Raw genomic sequence first — 25,094 nt, 5'->3', positions numbered from 1 at the left:
AAACAGTTGTGTTTAGGTAGTCAGACAACTTTGTACCATCACTGGCACTTCTGTCATCTTGATTCAAGCCAGCATCATCTCTACTCTCTTTTGGGCAACTACACTTAGATACTAACTGAGTGCCCAACTGACACCTTGCTTTTCTGTGCCATGGAATTCTTATCCAACTAAAACAAAGAAACATTTTATGTCTTTGTTTTTTAAGTTTATTTATTTATCTTGAGAGAGAGAGAACACAAGTGGGGGAGGGAGGGGAAGAGAGAGAATCACTGTCAGCACAGAGCCCGTTAAGGGGCTGATACTCAACAAACCTTGAGATCATGACCCGAACCAAAATCAAGAGTTGGGTGCTTAACTGACCAAGCCACCCTGGTACCCCAGAAACATTTTATGTTTTAGTTTTGGCAAATCTTTCTACTTAATCCACCAAGATTCTTCATTGATTACTCTGGCCTTAATTGCAACTTTTGATTTCCCTAATAGTAACTTAGTTGTTATTACCATCCTTTAAGGGTTACTCACAGACATGTTTCCATACCTTCACCTAAGGACTTTTGAGCCACTGTGTTACAATTAAAATGAATGAAAATCATCAAGGAAGACCTATCTGGCACCTAACTGATTTGGAATTATTGGGAAGAAACCTTTGGAAACAGTATCAATTGTTGAATTTACTATGCTACCACTTTTTAAATTACACCTCTATGTTAAATTATTATGGATTTTTGAAAGTCGTTATTGATTTATGGTAAAAAAAAGTGAAAATTTCATTTAGAAATCTCCACTAATACTACAAACTTTTATTCTAGACCTATTTGTAACTGTCTTTTCTATGTTATTTTATATTTACAATTCTCAAGAAATGTGGAGATAAATGCCTTATTCAATAGAAAATACCTTATTCTTATAGAAAAGCTAAAGTCAAATTTTAGTACAATATTGTTTCTACACATTGTGGACTTTAGTTCAACCTGGTTTTATATACAAATCCATTCATGAACTTTGGTGGTTATGAGTGATCTCTTTAGATATCATCAAGGGGAAAAATACTGACAAAATATAATCACAACTTATGCCTAGATTTTGGGGGAAGACTTTTAGAAAGACATTATACAAATCACTGGAAATTCATATACTGATTAGAGAAACATATAGAAACAATTCTTCAAAGTGATTATCATGTAAGGGAACACATGAAATGCTTCACATCTGTCTGAGCACACACTACCTTCTATTGTAACCATGAGATTGATAAATAATTTACAGCTAGATGATGTGGTATTTTGAACTAAAAACAAATTGATTGCATATTACGGTATTAAATTTATTTGAATTTTTGTTAACTGAACTGAAGTTCCTTATACTTTTCTTAACCAGTATTCAAAACAGAAACATTGCTAATTACCTATGCTTTACATTGTGCTAGAAAGTGCCAAATCTTCTTTCTTCAGGGTTATTCCCTTCAAATATTTATTTTTTCCCACATAACTATCTGAATGATAACCACACACAAAGCTTCTCATTTTTCCCATTTGGTTTAAAATTTTTAGCATTAATAGTTTTCAAATGTCTCCTAAAGTATATACACACCCTTCAGAAAGGATTTTAAAAGTGAAATATGAATCAGACTAATAGAGAACAATTTTCAATTTCATTTTCTAGAACATTTTATCCCCAGTTATATATGCGGAGTGTAATCATTGGAAAGTTTTTCATCATCATGTTTTTGCAAAGAAATGTCAAAGAGAAGAAATTAACCACATTAAAAAATAATGGTTTTAAAAATGTTCTTCACTTTGTAAGTTATAGCATTTAAAAATACATATTCAGCATTTGAAAATAGGATACTGAAAAAATAAACATGATAAGTGAAGGTGCCAGTGAGAGACAATGACTGATACAATGTTTAAACAGCCTCAATATACAAGACAAGGACAAGTTATTTGAACTGATAAAATGTTCTTATTTTTTTCTGTCACTATTGAATATTGTGTTTATAACTATTGATAGGATATTCATATATCCATAGAAAGTATGAAATAAAATATTAAACTAAAATATTTATTCTATAACTTGAAATTGAAGAAAAATGATATAGCATGAAAATATACAAAAACAAGATAAGACTATCCATGTATTTGAATGTTAAATTTAGTTCCTATAACGGGGGGAAAATGAGAAAATTTGACTAAAATTAAACACATCAGTAAATGAATTTAGTCTTTAAATGTTTTTTTTTTTTCTCTTTTTTGGAGGGGGGAATAGGAGATTGAAATAACATTGTAACATATCTAATAGATATTCTATTTATAGCATAAGATCAGCAAAATCAGCCTAAAATAAATCTGTAGAAAAGGTGACTATAAGATAGCATCTTAAATGTCAACCAAGAAACTAATAATAAATGTATTTTTTAACAATAAATATATTTCTAAATTCAAGTTAGTTATTTTTTCAAGTATTCTTATCTAAAATAAAAAAAATTACTACCATAAATTAACCTATTACAATCTGGCAAATTCAGTTATATAATAATTTAACCTGAGTCTTTTGATGTAAGATTATAACCTTATGTTAACCTAGAATAAAATCTGTGTGGCTTCACAGACTCAAATTTGAAAATTTATTGCAATCAAATGTTCACAGTTACTATATAAACGTTACAGTCTTTTTTTTTTTTTCAACATTTATTTATTTTTGGGACAGAGAGAGACGGAGCATGAACGGGGGAGGGGCAGAGAGAAAGGGAGACACAGAATCGGAAACAGGCCCCAGGCTCTGAGCCATCAGCCCAGAGCCTGACGCGGGGCTCGAACTCCCGGACAGTGAGATCGTGACCTGGCTGAAGTCGGACGCTTAACCAACTGCGCCACCCAGGCGCCCCTAAACGTTACAGTCTTAAGTAAGGATTATCTTTTACTATGTTCTTCAATTGGCTAAGAACTATATCAAATGCATTATTTAATCCTTAAAAATACCCAGTGAGCAAGAATGTTTCCAAATAATGTTGCATGTTCTTGGAAATCACTATTAAAAGTAAAGTTTTTAAAAGACATGGGCAAGTAAGATGTCATGGTATTATATGTTTAAGCAGAACATTTGCAGCATACGTACCCTAAAAGAGAAGACAGAATCCATTGGTTCTTGTCCCAGCAGCATTAACTTGCTATGTGCATGTCTGCCGGTCATTTTTAAAACCTTAGGCTTGTTGCCTTCTCTATAGTATATTGGCTTATTATGATAAAACAGTAGTATAATACTTGATGTGTTTTAAAATAAATACCCAATGTATTACTATTATTACTGGTATTCTCTCTCTCTTACTTTCTGGTAATATATATATATTTTTAATATTTATTTATTTTTGAGAAAGAGAGAGACAAAGCATGAACGGGGGAGGGTCAGAGAGAGAGGGAGACACAGAATCGGAAACAGGCTCCAGGCTCTGAGCGGTCAGCACAGAGCCCGTTGCGGGGCTCAAACTCACGGGCTGCGAGATCATGACCTGAGCCCAAGTCGGACGCTTAACCGACTGAGCCACCCAGGCGCCCCTCTGGTAATATTTTTTAATACATTTGTTAAGTAGTCAACATCTAAATCTCTTTTTGGATCATTTTTCATATTCTGTGTAATATCTACCATTTATCTACTGTTTTTCTATAAACAAAAGATAAACCCATATAAAATGTAATGTTTACAGAATCCTTAATCCTAAATCAGAGGAGAAACAAATATTTGGTATGATTTTAATAAAAATGGTAAGTTTATGAGTATACACACTACAATGATTTCTAAAGAATATTATGTAATGTTACGTAATGAGAATACATAGAATTCTATATTTCCCATTAGGATTAGGGAGAGTGGCAACGAAACTATATTGTTAAGTTTGATTAAATGTTAAATGTAATATAAATTTTAAAAGTGAAACACAACTCAATTTCATATCACCAAATTCAGAAAATTTTACCATAAATCTACCCAAATATGGCTGATTAATCAAATTTTGATGTTGTGTACAAGGCTTTCAGAAGGACTAGAGTTTCTGTGTCTGTAATATGACCTTCAAGAGTTAACAACTATAAATTTTGTTGATTTTATTAATTTCACTACCACCCTGCAGTTCCAGTTGGCTAACACTGACCAAAAACAAAATTAAACAAACAAGTATCTGGGCATCACTTTCCAAAGTTTAAATATTTATCAAGATTACTGTTTTTCATGAAATGGCATAAAAAAATAGACAGAAAATAGAAACTTTACAAAGCTTCAAAAAAAAAGTAATCTAAAAGCTCCTCTGTGTTAACACACAGCAATTACTGTTATATTTTAAAATATCATTGTATCATTGGCAGCCTAGTTCTCTAGCCCAATTTCTACAAGTCTTATCCTTAAAAAAAAAAAATCAGGTAAGAGAATGAATTAAAAAGTGGAATATGAATGTCTCTCCAGATTATACCAAAGAAAAAAACCCACAATGTCAGATCTCATTCAAATAGTGCACACATAGCCATAAAAACCATATTTCCCAAGTTGTTATTGTTTGTGGTGCACATTTAAATGCACACAACATTTGCTTTTATGGCAATTTTATTCTTAGCACAGTAAATGGCAAAAGGGTTTCTGTTCAATTGACTTTCTCATAAAAGGCTTAATTCCTTAGTCATTTTGGCATAGGTTATATCTTGAGTTTCTTACTCTAGCTTTTGTCTATTCTCTGAGTAAGTAAATTCTGCTGTGTATGACAGACTGACCTGGAGTCAGGGTGAGAGGAAATTTTACTTGTTATAAGTGATGTGAGTTGTAGAAGTTAGAAGCTGTTTGGGGGTAGAGGTGGGGATGGGAAATGACTTTAAGCCCAAACTGCCATCACAACGAATAGCTAGGCATTACATAAAAATATAAAAGTTTTATGCTATGTGATAGGATTCAGCACAGTTCATATCAGAATGTGCTGCTTTGGCATGAGAATTATTTTCAGCTGAAGACAATAAAGCCCTACAGATGCAAAAAGGGATTTTTGCCCCCCCCCCCCCTATACTCCCTTAACTGCCTAAAAGAATTTAGATAGAGGCCCTAGAGCTATTACTAAAGGTAACTTGCTTTTTTGGTTTGTTTGTGGTTTTTTTTTTTTTTTTGGATAAGAAGAATTTCTCAGCATGACACAGTAAATATATATATATATATATAAATATATATATATATGTGTATATATATATATATAAATATATATATATATTTCCCCCCCCAAATGTTTTCTCTTCCATCTACTTATGAATTATCTTCTCCCGTTTGAAGTCTTATACCCTTACCCTCTTCTTACTTCAGGGCTGCATATAAACCTCAATTCCCTGTCAGTGGATCTCATATTCTCTTGGGGGCCCTGTGTGTATATAATTAAATTTATCTTTTTCCTCTTATCTGTCTCATGTCAATTTGATGATTAGGCCATCCAGAAGAATGTAGAAACGTAGATAAAAGTGTTTTCATCCCCAGCATATGTCAAATGTCATCTTAAAGTCTTTGATTCCAAAAAAACAAATGCTACATTATTCTTTCTTACTATAGCCAGTTTCTTTGTAATTACATAAATGTGAATAGAAATAAATTTAAAGATGTTTTATTACTAGGTATATTAGATGCTTTATTTATAGTTCCATAAATTATAAATCATTAAAGAAAGTTCTTAGTGAATTAATGTCTCTATTTAAGTGTCAGTAAGAGTAAATGCTAAGCACACTATAGAGGCATTCAAATATTTAACAAATAAAAGGAAGATATATAGATATAGTTATAAGCATATACATATGTATAAAGATGGAAATGTAAGTCCTTTTAACTTACACTCTAATCTTAATTTTAAAACAATCAATAAGCATGATTGTACAAATATAATTTTAATAAGTTTAAGCATAAATGGCAAACATAAACCTGATAAATTTGATATGTGAAATAGGTCTTAGCCTAAAATTGAAATAATTAATGAATAATGCAAACCATACTTTCTATAAAATTGTCTTAGTATTTGCTAATAGTTTCCAGGTTTTTTTTAATTAAACTCTTTCTGTTGAGGTTATATGAGTCATATGAGGTTGTATGATGTTGTATATACGAGTTTGTAATAGTCATATGAGGTTGTAAGAAATAATACAGAGATTCCTTGTTCCCTTTACCCAGTTTCTACCAATAGTAACATTTTGAAAAGCTGTAGTACAATATCATAACCAACATATCATCTTTAATACTACCCACTGATATTACTCAGATTTCCTGTTTTACTTGTAACCGTGTATGTGTGTGTGTGTGTGTGTGTGTGTGTGTGTGTATTTCTATTCAAATGTAACAATGAGTATGTCCCTATTTTCACCACCATAGCCAAGAAGATATAGGATAGTAATAATCTATCAATATTTTACAAAAATGTGTTTGTTTATTTATTTATTTTGAGAGACAGGGTAAGAATGAGCAAGTAAGGGAGAGGCAGAGAGAGAGAGAGAGAGAGAGGGAGAGAGAGAGAGAGAAAGAGGGAGAGAATCCCAAGCAGGCTCCCACACTGTCAGTGCAGGGTCTGATGCAGGCTCAGACTCCCAAACCTATGAGATCATGGCCTGAGTTGAAATCAAGAGTCGGATGCTCAACCAAATGAGCCACACAGTTGCTCCAATACCCATCAATATTTTAAATAATTAATTTTAAGGCGCTGGTATTCTTTTAAAGCAGACGTTAACAAGCTTTTTCTGGGAAGATGCAGACAAAATGTTTTTTATGTTTTGGGGGCCATACTATCTCTGTTGCAAATACTCAACTCTCCTTTTGTTGTGCAAAAATACCCAAAGAAAATTTCCTAAATTAGCAGGTGTGGCTCTGTTTCAATAACACATTGCTTTAAAAAAATGGACTGGATCCTGAATTTGGCCTCTAACTTCCTGTTTGTTGTCTAATGTTCTAAGGTTTGCTTAATTACCTTTAATTAGATCTAAACTACCAAATTTTTCCCCCAAAGGAGGAAAACTTGTTCCTGTTATTTAGTTTTGATTTTTTTATTAAAAATCTAATTAAATACAGGTTTTTAGCATTTCATGAACTTAATATTTTGATTTGCTTCTTCCTTTAGGCCATTATTGTAAACAATATAAATTACAGACTTTCTAGAGGAAATAGAGTTCACAATCACAAGGATTAGTTTTGGCCATCACAATGATGTCAGGCCTTCAGCTATAACGAATCTTGTTTTACACCTAAAACTTGACCAACTGCACACCAATAAGACAGGCAACTTATTGTTTGTTCTATATTATTTAGTTCCTTTCTGCTGAAGCAAAGTCCTTTTGTGAGTTATAAAAATGTTAGGCAAAACCCCAAAATAAATAAGCAGAAGACTCACAAATTCTGAGACCAAAGAAACATGCTAATCCTTGCTAACTAACCCAGACAATATTAATAAAATTTTAATACTACATATAAAGAGATAAAGAAGTACTTTGACTTACATATGGTGAAAAAGTATTTTGAAACGATCATAGATGTGATAAATATGCTGAGTATCAGTCTAAAAAGCAAAAATTTTTCAAACCATTGTTTTATGAACTCACAAGGAAGGCAACGTTCCTAGCTATATCCAATTCTTCCACCTCCATACTGATATACACATTGATTTGCAATATGCCAAAGCATCCAGCAATAAAGTAGAACATTAGATATTCCAAATATTTTTTCTCACGTGATAATTTACTATCATATGTTTCCATATAATCATTTATAGTGTGTCGGTTGGACAAAACTTCATTTTGGGAATATGATTCTAAATTACCTTAATAGAATATTATTTATATGATTTTAGGATGTTATACAACATTGGCATAGTAATATCTGCACTGTACCATCTCAGGTCAAAATGACAGAATTGGGGTGCCTGGATGGCTCAGTCATTAGGCATCTGATTCTTGATTTCAGCTCAGGTCATGATCTCACAGTTCATGAGATTGAGTCCAGCACATCAGTCTCCACCCAGACAGCAGGGGGCCTGCTTGGGATTCTCTTTCTCCCTCTCTCTCTGCCTCTTTCTCTCCCTCTCTGACAAAATAAATAAATAAACTTAAAAAAAATGACAGAATCAATTCTCTCTCTCACACACACACACGCACTACTCTCTCATGAATTTTAAAGCACAATGCTAATAGAATTAATTATAGTTATTTGTAAAATAGACTTGATAGAAGAGGGGAGTAAATAGACTTGAAACCACAACAACTGATATTCTTTCTGTACAAGAAGATAATCTGATACCGTAAAAATTTCTGTGCATGTATTCAAGTTGCACATAGTTTACTGTTGTGAGGAAAACTATTCTTCTAATTTTACTTCAATTAGATCAGTAGGCGTCTAGTGGCCACACTGACTAGAGTATTACCCTTATATCATTTGAAAAGTTCTGTGCATAATTTTATTATTACCTTGGAAATAATATTTTATTTATTCTACCAAATTTGAAAAAAGGAACATTTTTAGTCATTTACCTTAATTGGTGCACAGATGAAATACATTATATTTCAGTCATACATTTAAGCTAAGAATTAAAATATCAGACAAGATTTAATTGTAAGTAAACCTCAGGAACATTATGAAAAATGAGATGAGGAACGAATCAAAGATGAGAAATCAAGCTGATCACTGACCTATTCGAATGATGGAAGTTCCATACACTTAAGACTTCAGAATTTCAGTGTGGGTTATGACAATTAATAAGCAAATATTCTCTCCAGTAGAAGGAAATAGAAAATGAGTTTGTGAATAAATAAATAACATTAAAAATGTCCAAAGATTTATTTATATATCATGTTAAAATAATTTTTCAAATCACTAAATCGCAGTGCCTTTTCATAGACAATACCAATGATTTTGAGTACCATGAAAGTAAACACCAATACTTTCAGATTTTATATTATTGTCATCTCAAATTTACTAATTAAATTAAGCATGAGTTCTTCAGAGTTATTTAAATGGACATTTGCAGGCTCCATATAATCTGAATTATGTGGTGCAAACTGAAACCCATCATTTTTAATCAGGAAGAAAGGAGATGTTATCACAGCATGGCTTGGCATTCACTATTCACTCAATTCCACTCCAGGTGCTTTCCACTGGGTGGATTTGGCCTGTTGACTGAATTGGCCTCCCTGTGTCCTAAGATAACTGCCATGATTGGGAAGCCATATGGTGCAATGCTGTAAGCTATATTAAATTTGAGTCAGATTTTGGCCAACTTTGTACTCATAACTGAGATTCAGAATTGTATCCATGTAAATTTCTATATACTTACTGTTTATTGGTGTGATTAAACTCACAATCTTTTCCTTTCCACTTTTAAATATTTCCTGATATAAAATTGTGTTAGAGGTTAAACTTGAAGTTTAAAGGCAGTAGTTGAGAAGACGAAAGAAATAGAAGGTGACACTTTAGGTCCACCCTGTATTTACCTTTAAAGAAGCAGTCTTCATTGTGAACAATGGTAATCTTTTGCTTTTTCAGGCAAGCAGCTCTATGTACTTCGCAGTGGTTTTCGTAAAATTCCCCATCAGATCCACACACAGGTTTGTAGTGACGTTTGCAAAGGTCCATACAGGCACATTCTGCTTGCCCTGTCTCTCTGCCGATGACACAGTGCCTTCCCAAACCACAGTATTTATTTTCACAAGACCCCAAAGGGACATCCTGAATCAGGAATCCTGAAGATAAAGAAAAAGTCATTTGTATTCATTTGTCTAAATGTGGCATGTCAAAGTGTGAAATAAAAAAATTCTAAGAGAAATGCAGTATAAGCAGGGTTCAGTTGTTGTTCTCAGTGGAAAAGAGACTTGTATTAGACAGGGAGACTAACTTTTGAAAATACTCTCAACATTGCTCCCCACTTCTCCCCATGTGCTTGTAGCTCTCTTCCATCTCTCCAGTGAGTACTGTGGTCCTTAAAAACATGATCCCCAAAATTAAATTGCCTGAGTTCAAATCCTAAGTCTACCATTTATTAGCTGTATGTCTTTGGATAAATTACGTTTTTGTGCCAAGTTGTCCCATCTGTCATATGATGGTAATAGTATAGACCACCTCCTAAAGTTTTACAAAATATTACATGTAAATAATCCACAGGAATTACTTTCCTGTCATAGAGTAAATGTTTAATAAATTCAACTTTTACATTAATAGAATCCTGGAGAAATGACAGGAGAATGACATGGAGAAATGACATGGAGAAATGACATGGAGAAATGACATGGAGAAATGACATGTATGTATAAAATACATGATGGGTTCTTATAGCTACTGCTTTCTTGTTTTGACCTTTGCCACTTGACAATCACTAATACATTTCTTGACTAAATGAACAAATCATGAAGAATTCAATTTTCTTGTTACTTATTCAGTTTAACAGTCTCCATTGGCATCAGAAAACAAACGATGGATCTAACAGCCTTGTACTAAAACCAAACTAATCACCTATAATCCCTGCACTTTCATAGGCAGATCTGGCTTTTCTTTTTTATCTGACTGGACTTTATCTGACTGGAAAGTGAAAATTGTCAGTAAACTTAATATGAATATATATATATATATATATATATATATATATATATATATATATAAAATACATGAATATATATGTATACATACATGCATATATATATTCAGAGAGAGATACACACAGAGATATATGTGTGCATGTGAATATATGTGTGTGTGCATATATATGTGTGTATATATATGTATGTATGTATATATATATAAAACAATCAATGACACCTATATATTGCAAAAAAAGAAAAAATTTGTGAAGTAATAAATTACAGTAATTTTATTAGACATATAGTGTATATTTTCAACTTGTTGATTTAAAACCATTGCTCCAGGGCACCTGGGTGGCTCAGTCAGTTAAATGTCCAACTCTTGATCTCAGCTCAGGCCATGTCCCAGTGTCATGGTATTGAGTGCCCTGTCAGGCTCTGCACTGAATATGGAACCTACTTAAGATTCTGTCTCTCCTGGTGTGCCTCAGTGGCTCAGTCAGTGGGGTGTCCAACTTGGGCTCAGGTCATGTATTCACAGTTTGTGAGCCTCCTGACAGGCTCTGTGCTGACAGCTCAGGCCTGGAGCCTGCTTCAGATTTCTCTCTGTCCCTCCCCTGATTGCACTCTGTCTCTCTCTCAAAATAAATAAACATTAAGAAAAAAATTAAGGGGCACCTGGGTGGCTCAGTCCATTGAACATCCAGCTTCATCTCAGGTCATGATCTTGTGATCTGTGAGTTTGAGCTCTGCATTGGGCTCTGTACTGACGGCTCAGCTGTGGATTCTGTGCCTCCCTCTCTTTCTGCCCCTTGCCTGCTCACACACACTCTGCCTGTCTCCCTCCCTCTCTCTCTCTCTCTCTCTCTCTCTCTCCCTCAAAAACAAATAAACATTAAAAAAATAAATGAAAATAAACTTTAAAAAATTTTTAAAAAAGATTCTGTTTCTCCCTCTCTCTGCCCCTCCCCTGTTCACCCATGTGCATACACACATGCACATACTCTCTCTCTCTAAAATAAATAATAAATAAATAAATAAATAAATAGTATGTCTCTTCACATGATGACATCATAATGATAAGGAACATATATTCTTATACAGAGTTTAAGCCATAACCCCACTAGTTACAACCTTCAGGACCTTGGGTGAGTACCTAACACATCTGTAAATCAGTTTCTTCATCTGTAAAATAGAGATAATATCATATCCTCATAGGATTATTAAAATTAAAATGTCTGGCCTATATAAAAATGCATTTAATTACTGGTTATTTTTATTAATACTATATTTTTAGGGACTAATTTTCATAAGGCAGATATATACAAATAAAAAGTATTTTAAAAATCGATTTTATTTGCTTTTAAATGAACCCTATGCTGTACTTTTATTTCAATGCATATGCATGTATTTCCAAATGGAGTATAGCAAACATAATATTACAAACAAAAAAGACCAATACTATCAACTGTATTTTTTAAGGTATGGCTTTTGATAGCAGTTTAAATTGGAACGAATTTTCTTGAAAACAATTTTTAAATATTTGAACCCTTTGATAATATATTCCAGTTGTTGAGAATGCAGTCTATAAACTTATAAAAAATAAGAAAAATAAATAAAAAGATAATATAATTTATTTAACAAACCTTCCTGATGTGTTATTTTATATGATACCTCACTGAAATATTTTGTTAAATTTTGTAAAATACATTTAATGTGGTAGTTTCTGAAGTTTGGCATGCATTAAAATGGCCTAGAGGAGTTGTTAAAAGATCAGTTCTACCTCCAATCCACTTAAGAGTTCTGATTCAGTAGATCTGGGCTATGTGTAGCCCCAAATTTATATTTCCAAGTTCCTATGTGATGATGGTACTGTTGTTTCTGAGATCATACTTTAGGGTCTTTGATTTATTGAAATCCTACTTTATATTTAAAATAAATATAACACAAAGGGAAAGACTAGGTAAACAATTAAACAATGCTCTTAAGTGGGAAAGATGAGAAGTATATGGTACCAATAAAAACATATAAAATAATGTAAGAAGAAACTAAGAAATTTAGAAACTAAGAAGAAGCTAAGAAACTTAGAAAAAACTAAGAAAAGATAAAGTAAAATAAACAATTTATTAACTAGGTGGATATAATGCTGGGCAAATTTTCCTATGTTTGTATTACTGCTTTTTAATGTTCAATGCAATACATTTTTTTAAAAAAGTCCAAAATTATGTCAACTGTAACTCTACAGTAATGACTGATTTGAATTTGGAAAATCTTTTTTTCCTCATCCTTATGCCAGTATTTATGCCAATTGTTGATCTAATGTTGACAGAGTCCAAAATGTGAGTACCAGGAATCTGACTCACATACTTGCATTTTGTATAATTTTACACCTTATATTATTTTCTTTGTGTTCTTACTATCTTACTAATTCTAAATAGTTTTATTGCTATCAAATAGTTTAAGATTTTTCAAGAGGATATTTCATGTGTTTGCTATCAAAGAATGAGTTTAATGTTTATTAAGAGAGTCTGATTATTTTACACTTTAGTCACAAAATGAGTTGGCTAACTGAATCAGTAGTTTTCTTTTTAGCGAGGAATGCTCTGCTAAAAATGAAGTCATTTCTGGTATATCTGATGAATTGCTTTCCCAGATTCTCTCTTCTTTTTATTTTTTTTTTTCTGTCTCAAAGCCTATACTCTACTTTAGAGATTTATATTAGGATATTGGCCATTTTCTAGAAGTTAATGAACTAGTTAGAAGCTGCATGTTGCATGTAGTTGCTACAATTAAAGGAAATTTAATTAATTCATATGCAATCCAAAAGAAAGCTCATATTATGTAAATGAATAGCTAGAACATATCCTTTCTGACAGTAATTATCCATGACTAACACTGAACTTAAGTTTCAGCTGAGATTAAATCAATTTAATCTGATCAACATGTCAAAGATTTCTTTTAAGTACATTCAGGCAGATGACACACTAAATGAATTTTAATCAAGAACTTATATCCTGCTGTCTCATAACTTGATAAAGTAACATTTGTTCCCCAAAAAAGTGCTGTATGTTTAACAAGTACATCATTTTATAATTTCTATGCCTTCAGAGCAGTATAAAAACTCCTCAAAAGACTTGAAACAAAGATGAGATCTTTAAAGATAAAAGACACCAAGTTATAAAGCAAAATAATTCCATAGAATTCTAAAAATTTTTCTTCAATTCTCAATCATGATGCAATCCTCTTCAAGTGATTACATATATAATATACAATTTACCAAAGAGTACTTAATATAGAATGAACCTAAATTGAAATAAACTTTAATATAATGTACTTATTTTTATTTGTAAGGTGCTATGTTAGTTGCTATAGGACAGATGTAAAGAATCGTCATTGACACTTTTTGTAGTGGCTCACAAAGGGCATAAGGCAGGATTTGAGTGTGCCCCAGTAGGGAAGGAAAGTTGGAGGGGCACAACTTGGAGAGTGAGATGGATAATAACAGGTAAGACCTCACAAGAAATGTATCACGTCACAGTTGAGGTTATGTCCTACAAATGAATTTGGAGTTCAGAAAGCTGCTCTAGGATTAGACACGGTATGGAATAAACAGATACTGGATTGAAAACAGAAACAGAAGACGGAGGTAAAGGATTGTGATGAGCTAACTACTTCTAATGATTCCAATGGAATATAAACATAATTAATTTAGAGTGCCAAGTTATTTGAGGTGTTAATTGTCTCATAAAAATGTATAATGCTAAAGTACCAAATATAAGTATCACGTTAACTTTGATTTGTTAAACAAACAAACAAAAAAAAACATTTTGGAATTGAACAGGATTACAGTCTTTGCTTTTCCATTACATATTAGTCTGACCTCATCTAGGCTGTAATGTCTTTAGGTCTGATATTCAAATGGTAAAATAAAAGGGAACTGATAAATTATGTTCAGGTTTACTCTCATCCAATCTCTTCATTTAAGAATGCTTGGCAAAACATAATTTTAATAAAAGCTAATATCCAAGAAATATATTAATAAGCTTTGTCTAGAATGTTTAATATTTAAACTTCACCTGCATTAAACAATCACATACTCAATATTTTCTAGTTTAAATATTTTCATACTCTAGAAATAGCGTCAGACACACAAAATGTAAAATTATTATTGTTTAAAAAGTTTTTTAAGGTTTATTTTTGAGAGAGAGGAGAGTACAAGCAGGATAGGAGCAGAGAGGAAGAGACAGAATCTGAAGCAGGCTCCAGGCTCCGAGCTGTCAGCACAGAGCCCAATGCAGGGCTCAAACCCACAAACCACGAGACTGTGACCTGAGCCCACGTCAGATGCTTAAACTGACTGAGCCACCCAGGTGCCCCAAATGCAAAATTATTTTTAACGTAGGTTTTCTAATTTCTCCTTTCTAAGATTTTGTGATGATATATTCTATTTCTATATCATGTTAATAATTACAACAATGGGCCTAAAATCAGTCCTTTAATTTACATTCCAACTGTCACTACCAGTGAAATTTCTGGGCAATTAGTTAAAATTGGTGAGTGTCAATTTCCTTGTCTAACTAAAAAATAGAAGAAACTCTATAAGTATTATTTAAATGAATAAATAAAATGAGGATAATAATAATAAGCATAGGATAATATGATTGAGCCTATGAGAGCATAGCATAGAGATATCCTCTATGAGATAATGCATTGCATGTACTTGGCTTAGAGTATGACAGAGGTAGTTATTATTATTAATAATTATCATTTATGATCAATTTGGCATGGAGTTAATATCACTGGAAGGAATAAAGAACAGCTTTTGACAACTCTAGCTTTTATTATTACCATTAGAAATGTATTTATGGGAGTGTTGAGGTGTGTTTTTCTAAATAATATACCTAAAAATTTTAAATAGTATCCACTACATAAGAATTCCCCTCACCCACAAAAAAAAATAAAGAAAAATAAAGAAAGAAAAATAAAAAAGAAAGAAAAAAACCCCTAAATTTATCTAATTACATATTTTGATTTATAAATAAGTATAATACTTTGGTGACATTTTGTTACCCACATAAAGAAAAATTGCAAAACTCTTCAGTAAATGCAAAATACAATTTCACACTGTAAATGAATAAAACACATTCGGTCCTCACTAACTTCATGGCAAGTAGCAGTTCAAGTAAATATTCTAATGCCTGCAGAAGATTGAGCACAGTTACGATCTTTTCATGACCTTTAATGATTAGGATATGTATTTCCTGCTGCTCCTTTGTGAAGTTGGTGAAAACAAGGCTACCTGATTGATAGTTTGCCCAGGGTGCCACTACTGAAAGACAGTTTGAATGACCACCTAACAGTAGTTCAGTGAATTTGGAACCTTCTTCCCCATCTTATTTTAAACATCCCATTGGACTTCTGTAAGCACTTTCATGTAATTCTGCATTCAGATTTATTTTAAAAGAAGTAAATATGAAAAAAAAAAAAGATAAGTACAATAAAAAGCCAGGAATTCAGTTAAATTGCAATCATCCAAATTATAGTCCCTGTTTAACTCAAGGAAATTTTTGCCAACACAGATAGTTTTTCATGTGTCATTATGAGAAGTTAGATAATTTGAGATCACTAGCTAATATGCTAATAGTTACTTCTTTGAAGTTCTCAACTGCAGTATAATTCCAATAGCAGAACACTGAAAGAGCCCAAGATACACTCTCAAAACTCTTTCCAACCTCAACTAGAGACCTTGATCACGAAGTACACCAAAATTTATCCTACTCCTTAATTTTATCTTTTCCAAATAACAACTAGGAGCCAAGATGTCTCTATCAACTTAATATTTCAATCCTACTGAGAACTTAGAGTAGTACTTGTGGTTATACACTTTACCAGATAAAAATACTTTCATCATCTGTGTGATTTATTTAGATCACAGAAATGGGTTGGAAGCCAAAGAAATCTCACTTGCTAATACTTGCTATTAGTAGCTAGAAATGCAATGACATTATAGACATATCAGTAAATAGATAAATTGATAAACTGATAGGTGGATAGATCATAGGTGAGCATATGGTATTTAAAACTTTTTAAAAATATGACAGTGATTATTAAAAAGAAAAAAATTTATTTTTAAATATTTTAGTTCTGTGAAGATTATGAGTTATGAGTTATATTAAAAGAAAAAAAGTAATCCTTTTGCTTAGTAACTAGTGGCTACTGTTCTCTATGAATGATTTTGACCCTTATAATAAATAAGAAAATAAATCAATTAAAGACATAAAATAAAAGTATTTTATAGAAGTCTATGTAAGGAGACTAAAGACATATGTTAAATCATCTGTGATACTTAAAATATTTCAGGCTTTGGAATAAACCCAAATCATAAAAAATATCTAACTTCCTATTTACATAAAAACTTAAAGCAGTAGATAGATTATTCTCAAGTAATGTAGATATTTTCACACAATGATAAAGAATATTAAATAGCGAAATAAAAATTTTAAACTGAAGATCAAACATTGTAATGGAAGGGAAGATTTGGGTAGGCAATCTTCAGGTTCATTGTAATGCTGATTGCTGGAGTCAGACCAACAACATGACTAATAGAGAATTGAGGAAGAAATGAAGACAACAATTTCTGTACTGACTGTAATCATAAATGGCTGCTAGAAGAGGAACATTGCTTTTAGAATTTAAAAGTTTCAGTTTTATGGGTACAAAGGAGGGTACTTGTTGTGTTGAGCACTGGTTGTTAAATGTAAGTGATGAATCGTTAAATTCTAGTCCTGAAACCAATATTACACTACATGTGAATTAACTAGAATTTAAATAAAAATTTAAAACAAGCAAAAAACTGACAATGAAACAACCCAACACTTTTCCTAGTGAAAAAAGTTTTCAATTTTAAAATCCACTTCAATAAATTATTTTGATATGCTCCCTTACCATTGAAAAAGTATTGTTTTTATATAGTGTTAATTCCTTGATTTTATATTTTTAATTAATAGACTTATTTTTTGAGTATTTTTTGGTTCATAGCAAAATTCTGTAGGAAATACAGAGAGTCAGTTAAGCCAATCATAAGAAGACAACTACAATATGATTCTAGTTATGAGCTTCTTAGAGATGTCAAAATCATAAAGACATAAAGTAGGATGGTAGTTTGACAGGGGCTGGGGGAGGGAGAATGGGTAGTTCCTGTTTAATGGGTAAGAGTTTCAGTTCTGCTAGAGAGGAGCTAAGATGGTGGAACAGCATGGAAGTTTTTTGTGTGTCTTGCATCCAAGAAATACAGCCAGACCAACACTAAACCATCCTACAAACCTAGAAAACTGATTGGAGTATTAACACAACAATCTGCACAACCTGAACCACAGACTTCAGCAGGTACACAGCATGAAGAGCTGAACTTGGGAGCAAGAAGCTGCAAAAGGTAGGGAACCACTTTTGTGGGTAGAGAGAGGATGGAGACTGGGGAGTGGGGGAGAATATGGGAAAATCACCCCTCCCCAAAAGCAGCTGGAGAGAAAGTAGAAAATTGGAAACAGCTGCAGGGACTAAACTAAAAAGGGAGAAAGGAGAAAGGAGAGGGTTTACATTCCATTAAGACTGTAAACAAGGGGAGTGCAAAGGCTGCAACTCCACAGCTCAATACCTGGTGGTGCTGTGGTGGGAAAGGCGAATCCCCAGGAAAAGAGTGAGGTCCGGGAGGTTCTCAGGCCACACGGGGAAAAGCGGCTCCACTGCTGGAAAGACATTTGGTAGAGACTGTTGAAGCCACCTGGTCCCAGCAGACCCCAGAAAGTGGCCACATTCGCTGGTGCTGGTTCAAGGTCGTTAAGGGTGAAGCCTGGTGCCAGATGTGTGTTGTGATTTTCCATAATTCCTGCTGCTGCTGCTGCTGCTGCTGCTACACTGTCTCGCTAACATTTTCTGGGACGGGCTGGCACCTGGCTGCAGTCTTGGGGAACCAGCAACAACAGGGTCCAGCGGGCATACCTGGGTGCAGCTGACATTTGACCATTGCTTGCTGAGACCCTCCCAAACAGGGGCAGAACGGGTCAAAGCCGCAGTCCTTCAGAAATAAGGGTCGGGGAAAACAGCCACATCTAAGACAAAACTTGGGAGACAGGTAATGCCTGGGACCTGGTCACGGAGAGTGAAGAAGCAGAGAGTGGCTGAGAGCTGAAGATGGAGGACGGGTGTGTGATTGCTGATCCGGGAAAACACTGGGTAGCTGGGTGGCTAGTTCCATCGCTCCCGCGCATGCTCCTATGCACCTACAAGCCCCACAACAATTCACCCCCAGTAGGCTAGCAGCGCCATCTAGTGGAGAGCGGAGCTGTTACACTGAGCCCCGCCCAACTGGGCCAAAGTCTCTCTTCAAGAACACAAGTCTCACTGCCGGCTTAATTTATGGACTATAAAGAGCTACATAGACTGACTTCTAGGGCAAAACAAAGCAATTTCAGTCCTACTTCAATCTGTTAGCAGGTTCATCTATTCAACTTTCTTTTTTTGTTCTTTTTCCTTTTTCTCTTTTACAATTCTTTTCTTTTTCTTGAATACAGAAAGAGAAAAAATTCATTTTTATTTTCAATTTTTATTAAAAATATCTTTTCTTAATTTTAATTACTATATTTTTTACGTTTGTGTAAATTTTTTCAAATTCTACTTTACTTCCATCATTTTATATTAGTCTACTTCAGTGTAATCACCTTTTCCAATTTTCAAACAATTTCCTTTTTTTCTTTTTTCTTTTCTTCTTTTTTTCATTTCTTTTCATTTTCTTGAATGCAGAAACAGAAAAACTTCATTTTTACTTTCAATTTCTATTAAAATATTTTAATTTAACTTTTATTACTATAATTTTTGCTGTTATGTAAATTTTTTCAAATTCTATTTTACTTCCATCATTTTATTTTAGTCTACTACAGTGTACTCACTTTTTCAAATTTTCAAACAATTTTTTTTCTTTTCTTTCTTTTTATCTTCTTTCTTTTCTTTTTTATTAAATACAGAAAATGAAAAACTTCATATTTATTTTTAATTTTATTAAAAATATTTTTCTTTAATTTTTTCTACTGTATTATTTACTTTTGTGTATATTTTTTCAAATTCTATTTTACCCCCATCATCTTATTTTAGTCTACATCAGTGTATTCATTCAAATTCTCAAATGATTTCCTTTTTTTTCTCCCCCCCCCTTTTTTTTCCTCTAATCTGTCAAACCACTTTCAACACCCAGAGCAAAACACACCTAGGCTCTAGCATCATCTATTCGATTTTTGTGTGTGTGTTTTTAATTTTTTAATTTTAATATGTTTTAAATTTTAACCTTTTTTTCAATTTCAATTTTTCTACCTCATTAATTCCTTTTCTCTCATCAAAATGACAATATGAAGGAATTCACCCCAAAAGACAGCATGAAGAAACGACAGCCAGGGATTTAACCAACACAGATACAAGCAAGATGTCTAAACCAGAATTTAGAATCACGATAATAAGAATACTAGCTGGAGTGGAAAATAGTTTAGAATCCCTTTTTGCAGAGATAAAAGAGGTAAAAAATAGCCAGAATGAAAGTGAAAATGTGATAACTGAGCTGCAAACACGGATGGATGCAGTGGCGGCAAGGATGGAAGGCGCAGAACACAGAATCGGTGATTAGAGGACAAACTTATAGAGAATAATGAAGCAGAAGAAAAGAGGGAGATGAAGGCAAAAGAGCACATTTTAAGAATTAGAGAAATTAGTGACTCATTAAAAAGGAACATCAGAATCATAGGGGTCCCAGAAGAGGAAGAGAGAGAAATAGGGGTAGAAGGGTTATGTGAGCAAATCATAGCAGAAAACTTTTCATTAACCTGGGGAAAGACACAGACATCAAAATCCAGGAAGCACAGAAGACCCCCATTAGATTCAACAAAAACCAACCATCAACAAGGGATACCATAGACAAATTAACAAAGTACTGAGGCAAGGAGGGAATCATGAAAGCAGCAAGGGAAAAAAAGTCCCTAATCTACAAGGGAAGACAGATCAGGTTTGTCGCATATCTACAGAAACTTGGTAGTCCAAAAGAGAGTGGTGGGATATATTCAGTATGCTGAATCAGAAAAACATGCAGCCAAGAATTCTTTATCCAGCAAGGCTGTCATTCAAAATAGAAGAGATACAAAGTTTGCCAGACAAACAAAAAGGAAAGGAGTTTGTGACCACTAAACCAGCCCTGCAAGAAATTTTAAGAAATTTTAAGGGGGATCCTCTGAAGGGAGAATATATATATATGTGTGTGTGTGTGTGTGTGTGTGTGTGTGTGTGTGTATCATACTAATGGTCAACAAAAGAAAGCCAAAGTAGCCATACTTATATCAGACAATGTAGACTTTAAAATAAAGACTGTATCAAGAGATGCAGAAGGGCATTATATCATAATCAAGGAGTCTATAGACCAAGAAGACCTAACAATTGTAAATGTTTATGCGCCAAATGTGGCAGCACCCAAATATATAAATCAATTAATCATAAACATAAAGAAACTCATTGATAGTAATACTCAATAGTAGGAGACTTCAACACCCCACTCACAGCAATGGACAGATCATCTAATCAAAAAAATCAACAAGGAAACAATGGCTTTCAATGACACACTGGACCAGATGGACTTAACAGATATATTCAGAACATTTCATCCTAAAGCAGCAGAATATACATTCTTCTCAAGTGCACATGGAACGTTCTCCAGAATAGACCATATACTGGGACACAAATTAACCCTAAGAAGTACAAAAAGATCAAGATTATACCATGCATAGTTTCAGACCACAATGCTATGAAACTTGAAATCAACAACAAGAAAAAATTTAGAAAGGTAACAAATACTTGTAGACTGAAGAACTTCCTCCTAAAGAATGAATGGGCTAACCAAGAAGTTAAAGAGGAAATTAACAAGTATATGGGAGCCAATGAAAATGATAACACCATAACCCAAAACCTCTGGGACACAGCAAAGGTGGTCATAAGAGGAAAGTATATAGCAATTCAGGCCTTCCTACAGAAGGAAGAAAGATGTCAGATACACAACCTAACCTTATGCCTTAAGGAGCTGGAAAAAGAACAGCAAATAAGACCCAAAACCAGCAGAAGACATGAAATAATAAAGATTAGAGCAGAAATTAATGCTATCAAAACAAACAAACAAAAAAAACCTGTAGAACAGATTAATGAAACCAAAAGCTGGTTCTTTGAAAGATTAACAAAATAGATTGAAAGAAGAAAAAGGAAAGGACTAAATAAATAAAATCAAGAATGAAAGAGGAGAGATCACAACCAACACAACAGAAATAAAAACAATAATAAGAGAATATTATGAACAATTACATGCCAATAAAATGGGTAATCTGGAAGAAATGGACAAATTCCTAGAAACATATACACTACCAAAACTGAACAGGAAGATATAGAAAATTTGAACAAACCCATAACCAGTAAGGAAATCTAATTAGTGATCAAAAATCTGCCAAAAAACAAGAGTCCAGGGCCATATGGCTTTCCAGGGGAATGCTACCAAACATTTAAGGAAGAGTTAACATGTACTCTCTTCAAGCTATTTCAAAAAATGAAATGGAAGGAAAACTTCCAAACGCTTGTTATGAAGCCAGCATTACCTTGATTACAAAACCAGACAGAGACCCCACTAAAAAGAACTGTAGACCAATTTCCCTGATGAACATGTATTCAAAAATCCTCAACAAGATATTAGCCAACCGGATCCAATAATACATTAAAAAAATTATTCACCATGACCAAATGAGATTTACACCTGTGAGGCAGGGCTGGTTCAATATCCGCAAAACAATTAACGTGATTCATCACGTTAATAAAAGAAAGGACAAGAACCATATGATCCTCTCAATAGATGCAGAGAAAGCATTTGACAAAATACAGCATCCTTTCTTGATGAAAACCCTCAAGAAAGTAGGGATAGAAGGAGCATATCTCAAGATCATAAAGGCCATATATGAAAGACCCAATGCTAATATCATCCTCAATGGGGAAAAACTGAGAGCTTTCCCCCTAACGTCAGGAACAAAACAGGGATGTCCACCTTTCCCACTGTTCTTCAGCATAGTATTGGAAGTCTTAGCCTCTGCAATCAGACAACACAAAGAAATAAAAGGCATCCAAATCGGCCAGGAGGAGGTCAAATTTTCACTCTTCGCAGATGACATGATACTCTATATGGGAAACCCTAAAGATTCCACCGAAAACCTGCTAGAATTAATTCATGAATTCAGCAAAGTTGCGGAATATAAAATCAATGCACAGATATCGGTTGCATTCTTATACACCAACAATGAAGAGACAGGAAGAGAAATCAAGGAATCCATCCCATTTATAGTTGCACAAAAAACCCATAAAATACCTAGGAATAAATTTAACCAAAATGGTGAAAAATGTATACAATGAAAAGTATAGAAAGTTCATGAAAGAAATTGAAGAAGACACACAAAAAAATGGAAAAAGATTCCATGCTCCTGGATAGGAAGTACAAATGTTGTTAAAATGTCGATACTACCCAAAGTAATATACATATTCAATGCAATCCCTATCAAAATAACACCAGCATTCTTCACAGAGCTAGACCAAATAATCCTAAAATTTGTATGGAACCAGAAAAGACCCTGAATAGCCAAAGCAATCTTGAAAAAGAAAAACAAAGCAGGAGGCATCACATTCCCAGACTTCAAGCTATACTACAAAGTTGTAATCATTAAGACAGTATGGTACTGGCACAAGAAAAGACACTCAGATCAATGGAACAGAATAGAGAACCCAGAAATGGACCCACAAATGTATGGCCAACTAATCTTTAACAAAGCAGGAGAGAATATCCAATGGAATAAAGACAGTCTCTTCAGCAAGTGGTGCTGGGAAAACTGGACAGCGACATGCAAAAGAATGAACCTGGACCACTCTCTTACATCATACACAAAAACAAACTCAAAATGGATGAAAGACCTCAATGTAAGACAGGAAGCTGTCAAAATTCTCGGGGAGAAAGCAGGCAAAAACCTTTTTGATCTTGGCCGCAGCAACTTCTTACTCAACATGTGTCTGGAGGCAAGGGAAACAAAAACAAAAATGAACTACTGGGATTTCATCAAAATAAAAACCTTATGCACAGTGAAGCAAACAATCAGCAAAACTAAAGGCAACCGACAGAATGGGAGAAGATATTTGCAAATGACATATCAGATAAAGGGTTAGTATCGAAAATCTATAAAGAACTGATCAAACTCAACACCCAAAAAACAAATAATCCAGTGAAGAATGGGCAAAAGACATGAATAGACACTTCTCCAAGGAAGACACACAGATGGCCAACCGACACATGAAAAAATGCTCAACATCACTCATCATCAGGGAAATATAAATAAAAACCACAGTGAGATACTACCTTATACCTGTCAGAACGGTATTAACAACTCAGGCAACAACAGATGTTGGTGAGGATACGGAGAAACAGGATCTCTTTTGCATTGTTGGTGGGAATGCAAGCTGGTGCAGCCACTCTGGAGAACAGTATGAAGGTTCCTCAAAAAACTAAAAAATAGAACGACCCTATGATCCAGCAATTGTACTATTAGGCATTTATCCACAGGATACAGGTGTGCTGTTTCAAAGGGACACATGCATCCACATGTTTATAGCAGAACTATCAACAATAACCAAAGTACTGAAAGAGCCAAATGTCCATCAATGTATGAATGGATAAAGAAGATGTGGTATATATATACAATGGAGTATCCCTTGGCAATCAAAATGAATTAAATCTTGCCATTTGCAACTACATGCATGGAACTGGAGGGTACTATGCCAAGTGAAACTAGTCAGTCAGAGAAAGACAAAAATCATATGACTTCACTCATATGAGGACTTTAAGAGACAAAACAGATGAACATAAAGAAAGGGAAACAAAAATAATATAAAAACAGGGAAGGGGACAAAACAGAAAAGACTCATAAATATGGAGAACAAACTGAGGGTTACTGGAGGGGCTGTGGGAGAGGGGATGGGCTAAATGGGTAAGGGGCACTAAAGAATCTACTCCTGAAATCATGTTGCACTATATGCTAACTAATTTGGATGTAAATTTAAAAAATAAAAAATAAAATTAAAAAAAATAAAAACAAAACAAAAAAGTGAAAAACTAAAAAAAAAAGAGTTTCAGTTCTGCAAGATGAAAAGAGATGTGGAGAGCTCTGAAAACCAGTGGTAATGTTTGCACAATAATATCAGTGTACCTCACGCCACTGGGCTGCACACTAAAAATGTTTGGAAAGGTAGTTTCATATTTTTTTTACTACAATATAAATTTGGAAAAAAATTAAAGTCCAAAGAGTTCTTATATATCTCCTCTTTCCAAAGTACACAACCTTCCCCAACACCAACAAAACTTGATCATCAACTATTTGCAAAGAAGAGCCTTTGCTTCCTGAGTCAACTCATCACCACTCTAAGACACTATACTTC

General features: G+C 33.6%; 1 protein-coding gene across 3 annotated transcripts in view; it reads right to left on the bottom strand.

Annotated features, from left to right (window-relative positions):
- The window catches only part of FSTL5 (follistatin like 5), a 781,763-nt gene that overhangs the window by 479,573 nt on the left and 277,096 nt on the right, over positions 1–25,094 (bottom strand). For all 3 annotated transcript variants that reach the window (XM_053216758.1, XM_053216759.1, XM_027068355.2), the window contains exon 4: positions 9,477–9,725. In XM_053216758.1, coding sequence (XP_053072733.1) covers positions 9,477–9,725 — 249 coding nt within the window. The remainder of the gene's footprint in view (positions 1–9,476; positions 9,726–25,094) is intronic.

The sequence above is a fragment of the Acinonyx jubatus genome, chromosome B1 (assembly GCF_027475565.1).
Source record: "Acinonyx jubatus isolate Ajub_Pintada_27869175 chromosome B1, VMU_Ajub_asm_v1.0, whole genome shotgun sequence".
In the NCBI taxonomy this organism is placed as follows: domain Eukaryota; kingdom Metazoa; phylum Chordata; class Mammalia; order Carnivora; family Felidae; genus Acinonyx; species Acinonyx jubatus.
The sequence above is the reverse complement of the archived record's forward strand: the minus strand, read 5'-3'. Positions and strand labels throughout refer to the sequence as shown.